This window comes from Aulostomus chinensis, chromosome 16 (genome assembly GCF_037954235.1).
Source record: "Aulostomus chinensis isolate RoL2024-O1b breed Wild chromosome 16, RoL_Achi_v1.0, whole genome shotgun sequence".
NCBI classification, from domain to species: Eukaryota; Metazoa; Chordata; class Actinopteri; order Syngnathiformes; family Aulostomidae; genus Aulostomus; species Aulostomus chinensis.
In genome coordinates, this window is record NC_141335.1 from 22,630,408 (window position 1) to 22,641,913 (window position 11,506).

The 11,506-nt window shown below is 42.1% G+C and overlaps 1 protein-coding gene across 1 annotated transcript; it reads left to right on the top strand.

Annotated features, from left to right (window-relative positions):
- The first annotated feature begins 1,373 nt into the window (after nt 1–1,373).
- On the top strand, nt 1,374–8,614 carry tsnax (translin-associated factor X). The gene is made up of 6 exons (XM_086179564.1): nt 1,374–1,762; nt 2,515–2,604; nt 2,693–2,807; nt 3,093–3,223; nt 7,290–7,411; nt 8,009–8,614. Exons 1-6 carry the CDS (start codon nt 1,747–1,749, stop codon nt 8,381–8,383), a joined length of 849 nt encoding a protein of 282 aa, XP_086035690.1. The 5' UTR covers nt 1,374–1,746; the 3' UTR covers nt 8,384–8,614.
- Nucleotides 8,615–11,506: the final 2,892 nt, after the last annotated feature.

The following is an 11,506-nucleotide window of genomic DNA, read 5'->3' on the forward strand; positions in this document are numbered from 1 at the left end:
AAGGTTTTGAATGCCTCTGTCAGTGCAGAATGGAATCCTCCCCTGAAAACTAAGTATTACCATTCCCTCATTTACACAAATACTGTGCTTGAACAAATCAGATTCATAATTCCTCCTATTTTACTCTACTACTACGTTAAGAGAAATCATAGCAATTCTCTCCACACTTATATTTGCTCTTTCTTTACTTTGTGAGTCAAAAACACCTGAATCCCACTCTGATTCTTCACGATACTTTTAAATTTTTATATAAAATTTTGCTCGCGCTACCATATAAATCATCATAAATCAAGAGCCATGTCATGGTTTCTCTCTCATAGCTCCGAGTAGTTACATGTTGCCCTTTAGTTTGTAAGTTAAAATGTGATATTCAGGAAATGACACTGGACGACCAGGGGGTGGAGAACTGGAATGGAGGAGCCTGAGGCGCGTCCCTGAAGGCACCACCAGTTAACGTCAACGTCAGTGTGATTTGCCCTCATTCCTGGCTCGCATTTGTGAAATTCCTTACACACAACAAAAGAATATCTGGCGTAAAGGTTTTTTCCTGTTGTTGTGACAGACACGAGTGGACAAAAGGAGATTTATGGAACTCGAAATTGTATCTGACAAGGACCGAAATCGATTACTGGAATATATTAATTACATTTTGGAGGAACTGGTCTTATGAGTGTAAACACGCTATAATCAATACACTGGGATAAATGGTGCTGTGTTCTATCGCTCACAGTAATAAGTGGATGAGTTTCTGATGACAGTCAGCCAGAGTGTTATGCACTCAGACCAAAGCACTAAGTTAAGTTGCCACCAGTCATATGGCACGTAGACAGTCTGCTGGAGTCCCTGGAGGAGGGGTTACTGGAGAGAGCTGAGTAATCTGATCAAGAGAGGCTGAATGAAACATATTCGTATAGAAAATATTGACGTGAGCAATTTAAACGTTGGTACAGAGATCGTCCTGATTACTTGAGACAGTAAGTGCTCTTCCTGTATGTGGAGGCAGGTTGCCAGCTCCCGTATCTGCAAACTCCTTATCACATAACCATATATGTTATTCGTCAACAATTAACTTTGCTGGACACTTAAGGGGGAAAAGCGCAAAAATAGTTATTTCCAAGGTGATAAATATGAGGATTAATTCTTCAAAATGAGAATCATTTCAAATAAAACCTAAAAGATAAAGCCTGTTAGCTGCTCCCGGGCTGTAATAACGATGATTTGTGAATACCGAGATTTATCTTAAATTATAAACCAGCAGCAAAGAGTTGGGTAAACTGGGAAAAGGCAGTAATTAAGCGCATGTCTTTCCCCTCCCGCAAGTCCACTACATATCCCACAATGCATCGCTCTTCAGTTCCTGTTGCGCATGAAAACGGCGCTGAGGCCCCGCGAAGAAGCTGCCTAGTCAAATGCCTGTTTGTAAAAAAAAAAAAAAAGAAAGAAAGAAAGAAAAGAAAAAAGACGCAAATACGATTTAAGTGTTATTGCAGTGTATTTCTTCCTTGTTCTGCTAGTTGATTATCGTTCAGAGATGGCGTCTTGTATGCGTGAACTGAAAAGTTCAGTCCGGTAAATTTATTAATCCCTAACAGCAGTAAAGTCTTGTATCACATGTTAACTTGCTTTTAGTTGGTAGCGGGGTCTTTATATTTACATTAGTGAAAACAGTTGAAAAACAACAACAACAACCTCAACTGAGTTTAAAATAGTTTGTTCTTCATCAAGACTAAACTGCAAGACTAAAGTATGAATAAGCGAGAAGGTAAGTCTTAGCCCAAAACACGAATTACGTTGTCGTGGATGTGTTGTTGTTAGCATAGCACGTTATTAGCTAGTCGTGTAATGCACCGTGGTAGACGTCAAGAAAGCTTCGACCAATTAACCACTTGTCCTTTAAGTACACCGCAGTTTGCCTGCAACCTAAGATCGTATTCTCGTTTGGTTTTTTTTCGCCTGGACTATCGGTGTTTTTCATTGCTGATTTAAGTGTTGATTAACCAATACATTTGGTAACTCTGTGATGCAACATTATATATATATAAAAAAAGATCATATCTTTCAAGTGCCACAGATTTATGCAGATTTTTTCTTGAAATAAAGCCTTAAAGAGAAGTAAAACAAAAGGATTGAAAGCTCCTTTAGGGCCACAGAAGAGGGGGCACTAAAGGATTCTTCATTCTATTTGTTACTTAGGCTTAAGGCTTCATGCAACATGATAAAATGATTACATCTTTCAAGTGCCACAGACTCATGTACATGTTTTTCTAAAAACAAAGCCTTAAAGAAAAGCTGAAGTTAAAAAAAAATGGATTGAAATTCCCTTTAGGGACACAGAAGAGGATATAGAATGTTTTCACAGCTTGATGATGATGATTCTGTGGGACAAGCCAACAGTTGACAGGATTTTAAAAAAAGAGACGAGTCCACATGAGTAATAAAGTAACTTTAAGGTGCTTGAGGTTTTTGGTATGGATGGAACGGCAGCATCACATGACTCTTACTGCATCCTGACAGCTGAAGGATGTCCACAGAAAAATGCTGAATTGGCATATGACCGCGATGTGACCACCAATTCGTCCTCACATGTCATGGCTGCCTTCAAAGGTAATCCTCAGTATTTTGATTCTACTTGCTGCCCTGCTGAATGTGTGGAGGCAGGCGTATCCAAACCTAACCAGTGCTTGTGTTAAAGCTTTCCAGAAGGAGCTTGACACCAGACACGACAAATACGAGCGTCTCGTCAAGCTCAGCCGAGACATCACCATTGAAAGCAAGAGGACGATTTTTCTTTTACACAGAGTGACCACGTATGTATCATTATACAAGGACTTGTAATTCAGTGAGGTTTAATTTTTTAAATATATAAAGATATCAGGAGCTCTACGCTGCCTTTATTAATCGCCGTTAAATGATGATATTTTCCCCAAGATTGTGGAGAAAGATTTAAACATGAATAGGGCTTATAAGCAGATTTTTTTGCATATTGTGTTGAAAATTCTTTTCAGACAGGATTTTCAAGTCGTGTACATCAGTTAACCTGCAGGGTTTGAGTTATCAACTATGTTTTTTTCTTTTTCTCTCTTCATTGCAAGTGTCCCGGATACAGAGGAAGTTGTGAATGAGGCAGATGTCAAACTCGATGGAGTCAGGCAGAAAATTGGTCAAATTGCAGAAGAGCTGAGAGGAGAGGACATCTTTCAGTTTCACAGAGCGTTCACTCCAGGTGAGTTTTACACCTGGTGTATTGTTTAAGAAATAAAACAACACCTAATTCCTAATTTTATGATATTGCAGCATAAAACACTTCATAAGTTCAAGTTTGGCTATTGAGGGAGATTATTCTCACAAGCTTATCATGTCAGGAATGTAACAAATGACTGAATTTAAATGCTGCAGGGGGATTATATCCAAATATCCCGCATAAAGACACTGTATTGCATGTTTAAAGTGTTACTGAAGATATCAAAATATTCTAGAAGTTTCAAATTATCAAATCATGATGCACTAGTCTAAACACTGTGCATAAGTCACTTTTTTCTGCTCAAAGACAAACAAGAGTCATGGAAGGTTTGTTAATATTAACAGAAGAAATGAATAAAAGCACTTCAATCTGAGCATGTGGCTTCATTCATCAACATGTTTTCGCTGGTTCTTCCTCCCAACTGGATTCACCACTGCCAGTGTTTCTGTTAAACTAATTATTACTAAAACTAATATTCTCAACTCGTTTGTATGAGTTGAATTTGCTAATTCCCTTTGCAGAATTAGAAAGAGAGAGCGCAAACCTCCACCTTGGAGTAGGGTACATGGAGGTAGAATATTAACGCAGTATCATTAAAAAAAAAAAAAACACTAAATGTTTACTACCATCAAAAATGGTTCCTCTGAATCAAAGACCCAGAATAAGATCAAGTTGATTTCTAGAAGCCCAAACCATTTTCTTTCAGCCATTTAACAGGAACTTTAAACACTAATACGTAGCTACTTCCTGCCAGTGGCTTTGACAGCCCTCAGAGCTCAGGATCTTCAGTTTGATCCAAATGGTTTCCAGCTACTCAATATATTTTTTTATTCTTTCCAAATTTAATCAGAATTTTTCCTTTTTAGTTTTTGAGTAATAAATCCATATCAAATTGTTAAGATAGAACTTGGTGGGATAGATAAGCAGGTATGAGCAGTTTAGAACATTTCGTCATGCACTCATTTCTGTCCCATCTCTGGTTGAGTCGTTGCTCTCATGCTCAACATGCACATTCAGTTACAACGCTGATATTATTTGACATAAAAGAAAGTGATTGTCCTCTACATGGCCGCTAATATGCTCACATAATGCCAACTCAATGATGTTAGTGAATAGGCAGGGCCATTTCTTGCTTTTTTGGGGGTCCCTGTGCAAATTACTTTTGGGGGACCACCCAAGTGTGTGTGTGTGTGTGTGTGGGGGGAGGCATCATGTGGGGATTCCACACACTCTGATGTGGAAGCATTTTACATTAGCATTTAACCTGCTAGAGTTGAACCGTTGGTGCAGTTCAGCCTCTGGTGGAGGATCCCACCTTGATCCACCTTGAGTCGGGGCTGTGTCTGCATGTGCTGTGTGTTCAGATGCAGATACAATGACAGAATCGTGTGCTGAAATCCCATATTTGCTCAATCTGGGCCCAAGAGTTGACATTTTCTAACGCTACATTTTTTGACTAATTACTTTAGAGAGTCACATTTCTGTGTCTGCTCCATCATACAAACCCTAGCAAATGTTTTTTCTTGATTTGGTCTGCTTGAATTTGTGCACTGTAAAACTGAGCGAAACAGAACTGACTGTGTCTCTGAGCAAATCTACTTTAAAGAGGAAAAAAAGGCTTCATCTGTGAAAAAACTCTTTCAGCAAGATTTGTTTTCTTTCAAATTAAAATCAAGACATCTCAAGTTCACCCCAGCAGTCACAGAAAATGAGAACAAATAGGAAAAAGGGGCTTCCTTTCCAATTTTCAGTAAGATGTCTAAAAATTAGTATTTTCGTTTTCCCTAAAATAAAAATAAAAAAATTAGAGACTAGCAATGACATTCTCGTCGAGCCTGGTAGCTAGCAGGCCTACAAATGTAGTTTCTCTCGGGCAAGAATTCCTGCACGCTAACATTTGCACGTTCGCTCTGTGCTCTCGCCAGGCCACATCTATGAAGCTAATTTAACCACACAATTAACATGATTAAAACTGGTTGCTATGAGATACTGAACACCGCTCAGGTCACAACTGAAAACAACTTACAAAGAATGGGATTAAATTCAGTCAAACAGATGATTTGACTTGCACCACCCGACTCTCCCCTTCTGTGCTTGAAATTTATCTGAATGTCAGGGATTTTGTGAGTGTGCGACCTTGATGCAGGCCTGGATATGAACAACACGCCCTCTGATAAAGTTGTTTTCCCACTTGCATCAATATCAGTTTTTGTTAAACGCAGCCAAAATGTCTGCAAAGTTTTGAGGAAAACATCTCTGGGAGCGAGGCTGAGCTGTTATCTACAGCTGGGGAAGTCATTTTTAGATTGTGGTCACTCTGGAATCACTGCTGCATCCTCGGCGACGTGACCAGCCGCAGTTCCCACCAATTAGCTGTTTCTCTTTTTTTTCCCCCCATTTTCTATCATCTTTATTAGATTGAGACTGAGCACAGGCTCTCCAGCTAATCTTGGCTGGACCAGAAGTCTCCAGGCATGGTTTCCACATATGGACCACTATAGATTTTGAGAGCTACCTCTGAGCATAATTGCCACTGATAAGAGGTCAGTGGGCCACTTTGAAAAGCAGAAGCAGCTACTAAGGGGACAAACCCCAGTAAGAAGGTCACACACAACTCGGTGAAACACTTTTTGGGAACAGACAAGCCAGATCATCAGCGACCCTTAGTATGCAATAATAGTACTTTTAATAAACTTCTAATTACACAAATGTGCGGGAGTGCTGCTGTGCAACAAACAGTGAATAACAGCTTCAAGCACATGCTGCTTTTGCACGTTTGTTTCTGTACACAATGCGAAGCCCTCGTCTTCCCTCAAGTCGTTTTCCCCGAGTCATTATTTAGACATTAAGTGTGTGATTTACTGAAGGTAGCGCTGCTGCTTCTCAGTAAATAACACCAACAGTTCCTGGCAGCAAACTCAGGAACTGAGCTCCGCCTGCCTGCCTCAAAGCCTGTGTAACCTTTTCATGTCATATCCTGTCCGCCTCAGATTGTGTTGTATTCTCCGAGCCCGTGTCACAGCTGTGGAGCCACCGGCAGTGTTTACATGTTTGTGGTGGTTTTAGCTGAGCGCGATAACAACAACGACTTGGCATGTAAAGATTTTGGAGGGTCAAATTAACGATTTCTTCTTGATTAGTTTTATGATTTTGTGGATAACTGTGAAGGACAGTTGCTTGATAGTTAATTATAAACTGATCAGGGATTATGATTCATTCAAATGTGAAGGTTGAGCAGTTTAATACCTCGAGAGATCAACCTGATTCAGAGTTCTGTGGAAATCTGTAAAAAAAAAAAAAAAGCCCTACATTACATTCTTCAAGAATGATATTTGTAAAATTATGAAGAAAATAAAGACCTCTAAATCAGATATTCTGTTCCATGAATGCAGCATTTCCAGTTCGACATCTTTTATTAAATTAACCAGTGAACTATCGAATCTGCTCAATTCCATGAAAACTAGAGAGGAGTTGATGTCTGCGTCAGCTCCGGCTTCTCTCATGTGATTTTTAAAAAAGCATTGCTGCATGCAGGAGGAGATTCAGAGCGGCGAACCCACTGCAGCTGCTTGCTCCTCTGGCATCTGCGCCGTCATGTGAGTGTCGGTGTAAGTGTGAGTGAAAGTCAGTCCGAGCGGGTGAATTGGAGATGACCCACATCCTCCTCCCGGCTCTGCGTAGCCGCCACGCTGTGGTTAGCCAGAGGGAGATAGCTGGCCCTTTGAAGTTCAATTGCCGCTCCAAAAGTAAACTTCAGACACAAAGTCTTCCGTCCTGTGATTATTTGATTGTTGTTTACACAGGGCCAGAAAACAAATGAGGGGTCATCTCAGCCTGACACAAAAAATGGCCACTGTTGTTCAATCAAAAGACTGTGACCGGAAGCAGGTTTTATTTGAATCATTATCTACATCTGGGATCTATACCGTGCAGATAGCATGTCGTGTTTATACACACTCTACGTGCTATGTTCACTTCATCCGCTGTTGACCCTTTAAGCAAATGGTGGCGATGTGTTGATCTGTTTTCTGTGACTGTCATGCATTAGGGATCCAGGAGTATGTGGAGGCCGTCTCCTTCCAGCACTACATCCGTCACCGCAGCCTCATCAGTCTGGAGGAGATCAATGCCAGGCTGGTCTTCGTGAGAGCAGAGAAGCTGGAGCCGAAGGTACGTTCAAAGACGCTGCCTTTATATTTGCCAGCAGACACAAGGCATGGTCACTCCACAGGCTGCACTCTACTCGAAAAATCAAATGAATGAAAACAGTGATTTAAAGGAACAGTTAGTTTGGGAAACGTGTGTTTGCTCTCTTGCCGTAAGTCTGATCGATACCACTCGTCAGACACTGAGACCCCAGAGTGGTATTGATCTGCTCATACATGCTAAAGACAACGGGTGAAATGTCACAGTACTCCTGTAAGAATGCTTCCTTCTCATCGCTCTCCAGAGACAGTGCCCACAGTCAGAAACTTTATGTACCTGTCTGTCGTTTCATCATTTTAATTTGTAAAGAGGATGGATTCTGTGCGATGCAGGTTAAATTGTTAAATTGTGTGTTTAGCTGCGTCTCCATGCTTGTCTTTTTACTTTCCGAACATGTAAGGCTGGCGGATGTCTGAGGGGGTTTTATTCAGCAGGGTGCAGCAGGGGAAGAGAGAACTAAATGGATTCATAAAAACCCATTTAAATGTGGTAGTATGTTCATGCTGTTCAGGTTTCACTCTGATGCTCGCTGCTCTTCACACTCACCTGGTGCTTTCACAGTCAGCCGACAGCCTGGCGCCGGGGGCTCAGGTTCTGACCTTCCAGGTGACGCCCTCAGACTACCTGCTCGGCGTGGCGGACCTGACGGGAGAGCTGATGCGTATGTGCATCAGTAGTGTGGGCAACGGTGACATAGACACGCCCTTCCAGCTGAGCCAGTTCCTGCGTCAGATCCACGACGGTTTCTCTTACATCGGTAACACGGGACCCTATGAGGTGTCCAAGAAGCTGCACACGCTGCGTCAGAGCCTGGGCAAGGTGGAGGACGCCTGCTACACCCTACGCGTTCGCGGGTCCGAGATCCCCAAACACATGCTGGCTGATGTGTTCTCCAGTAGAAACACACTCATTGACCCAGAGGAAGGTGTGGTTTAAATCCTACTCTGCCTCTGTGGCGTCACGTCTCCTTTAGTTTTGTCGGGATGATTTCGCACTGGGGCTTCATTCATGTTCGATATGTTTTAAGCGCTCTATATTGTGTTGTTGTTACTGTTTGGGTTTTTCTTTTTTAATTAAAAAAAAAAAAGTTTATGTTGATATGTCCTCTGGAATAAAGATCTGATGTGTTTCCCTGTGTGGCTGCATGAATAAATTCAGTGCCAAGCATGCCATGCTCTCCCAGTCTCTGGCTTGCTTTGATAATGTGTGTGTTTATTTTATTTTTCTCTCTGCCCTCCCCTTCGGCTATCACACACAGATAATCTAAGGTAGAACCATTGGTTGCCTGTTCTCACTGCACACTGCGGAGGGGAAGGGGGGGGGGCATGTGACCTCTGTTCTTGTGCATGTCAACTCTTTTGGCAGTCTTGTGCTTCGCACACATACACACACAAACAGACACATACTTGGAATTGTTACTACATCCCGAGCCGCAACGAGCGCTGAGCAATTTTGTGTTTAATTATTTTCTGGTTCCCTCTGTAGAGTGAATTCTAGCATGTTGATGTTTCTCAAGTGTGTCATCTCCTGGTAAATATCAGCATTACACATTAGAAGTCACCACGGTTGAATTTGATGAAAGGCTAAACAGCAAATCATGATGATGGATGTGTTCGGATGCACAGGCTGTCCTAACCTGTGCTATTGAAAGACTTTCCCCTGTTGTTTACTGTGTCATTCGGGAATTTTCAAGAAAAGTAAACCTTAAATGTATCATCGAGATGTTTAAAGTTGTATTCAGTTATTTGGGTGAAACCTCCTGCTGGTCCTGCTATCAGGGTTCATGTGAAGAAAACCACTCCACTGCCAATGCTGATAAAAGTAGATGGTAGTCAAGGAACGTCCCATGTTAAATTCTGCTGTTCTCGACATACAGCGCTGCAGCGTAAACAAACCTCAACGTAGAGGGAGGCAGAACTGAGCCCCGCACTGAAATCTATCTAAAGCTTGACATCTACTGGTGACCGCGGGGTACTGAACCCACAGAATCACTGCAACTCGTCAGAACGCCTCATGAAATAGATCACAATCCCCTTTAGTAACTCTACCAGCAGTCGGTGTCCAGCTCCTGAGCCTGTTTTCTATTTGGTGGCCTTCCTCTTTCATGTGCTTTTTCCCCGCAGCGAGACAATAGATTTCATGGTTATTAGTGCTTTGATCAGGATTTCTCAATATTTTCTGCCTGTTACCCAAGCAGCCACGTGAGCGTGACTCTAGCAGAGATATTAAGCAATCCCCCTACGTTCATCGTTCATAAACTCCAACAGTTACCGAGTCGTTTTTCTCTCTCCGGGGTATCAAAGAGGTTGAGCTGAATGGAGGGTCTCAGCTGATGAGGTATTTTACAATCGCTTCCACTTGGGAAAAAAAAACAACAAAAATGGCTCCAAGTTTCAACTGTACCAACGTTCAACCAAAACACCCAGTTTTCGTTCTTGTCAGCCCACCCCTGTAGGTTTGGATCCACTGGATCCGTTAAGAGAAAACAGCTCCACTTCTATACACACACGCGCGTCACATTCATTCAAATTAAAGATGGACATTTATTGGTGTAAATCTGTCAGTTTGAAATGTGCTAAGTCTGTTGTCTTGCTTTTCTGTGACTGGTTTAATAGAGAGTGTTTCACTTCTCACATTCAGTGTGACTCATCGTGATATTACTCATCATGGTTGCGCGCTACGTGTCAAACTATTAGCTGCACTTGAAAGGATCTGCATCCTCTTCCTCCTCCTCCTCCTCATCATCATCGTCATCAAATTTCACCAATACCTTAAATCTGAAGCATGAAAAAATAAGTAGGAGTGCAGGCTTCTACCTCTTCTGGACACATACGTGTGTAGACACATGACGACATATACATGTGTGTGTTTAAGTGCACACAAGTGTTCAGATTTGATCTACAGACTTTTATCAGCTGTAGTCCAGCAGGCAGATGGTTGGTTTGCCAAAGGACACTAAGAATTTAAAATCTGTCAGGTGACATCCCTCTGCCCGAGAGTAGTGGTCTAACTGGAGTAGACCGAACCCTGGAGGCCATAGTGGTCTAACTAGAGTAGACCGAACCCTGGTGGCCATAGTGGTCTAACTAGAGTAGACTGAACCCTGCTGTCTGTTGGGATCTCACTTGACTAAACCAGAACCAGGTGGACATATAGTCTCAAGAGGGTAGACGGAACCCTGCTGTCTGTAGTGCTCTCAGTAGAGTAACCGGACCCTGTTAGCCATAGCGGTCTAACAAGAGTAGACCTGACCCTGTTAGCCGTAGTGGTCTAACAAGAGTAGACCTGACCCTGTTAGCTGTAGCGGTCTAACTTGAGTAGACTGGAAACTGTTAGCTGTAGTGGTCTAACTAGAGTAGACCGGACCCTGTTAGCCGTAGCGGTCTAACTCGAGTAGACTGGACCTTGCTGGCCACTGTGGTCTAACTTGAGTAGACCGGTCCCTGTTAGCCGTAGTGGTCTAACTAGAGTAGACTGGATCCTGTTTGCCATAGCGGTCTAACTAGAGTAGACTGGACCCTGCTGGCCACTGTGGTCTAACTAGAGTAGACCTGACCCTGTTAGCCGTAGTGGTCTAACTAGAGTGGACCGGCCCCTGTTAGCCGTAGCGGTCTAACTAAATAGACCGGACCCTGCTGTGTGGCTGAACTGAGCCTTTCAGGGTCCACCAGCCTGCAGCTGAGCTCAGTCAAAGAGCTGCTGGGTTGAAAAGACTCGTGTTGAGTCTCTGTAGTTTCCTTGTCTTCACTGCAAGACACAACCTTATACACATAAATATAATGAACAAGTGATTATACTCAATTCACATTTTCTGGTCTTGGTCACTTTTTATCAGTTTGCCAGAGCTGCAGATGTTCAGTTAAACCATAGAGTAGAACGTCACTTTTCTAATGCGAAGGTGTAACAGATTTAATTTATGGAGTTGAATTTCAGATGAAACAATGCATGACATGATGATTTGCAGCTCTTTAAAACACACTTACACAAACTTAAACAGTAAACAACCTGTCCAAATTAAGATGGTGGATTTATTTTATTTTTTTTATTTTATTTATTTTT

What these genes read in the sequence shown, in the direction of transcription:
- tsnax (XM_086179564.1), top strand. An exon ending in CTTTTACACAGAGTGACCAC is followed by an intron (nt 2,808 to 3,092) that starts GTATGTATCATT and finishes CTTCATTGCAAG; the next exon opens with TGTCCCGGATACAGAGGAAG. An exon ending in TCACAGAGCGTTCACTCCAG is followed by an intron (nt 3,224 to 7,289) that starts GTGAGTTTTACA and finishes GTCATGCATTAG; the next exon opens with GGATCCAGGAGTATGTGGAG.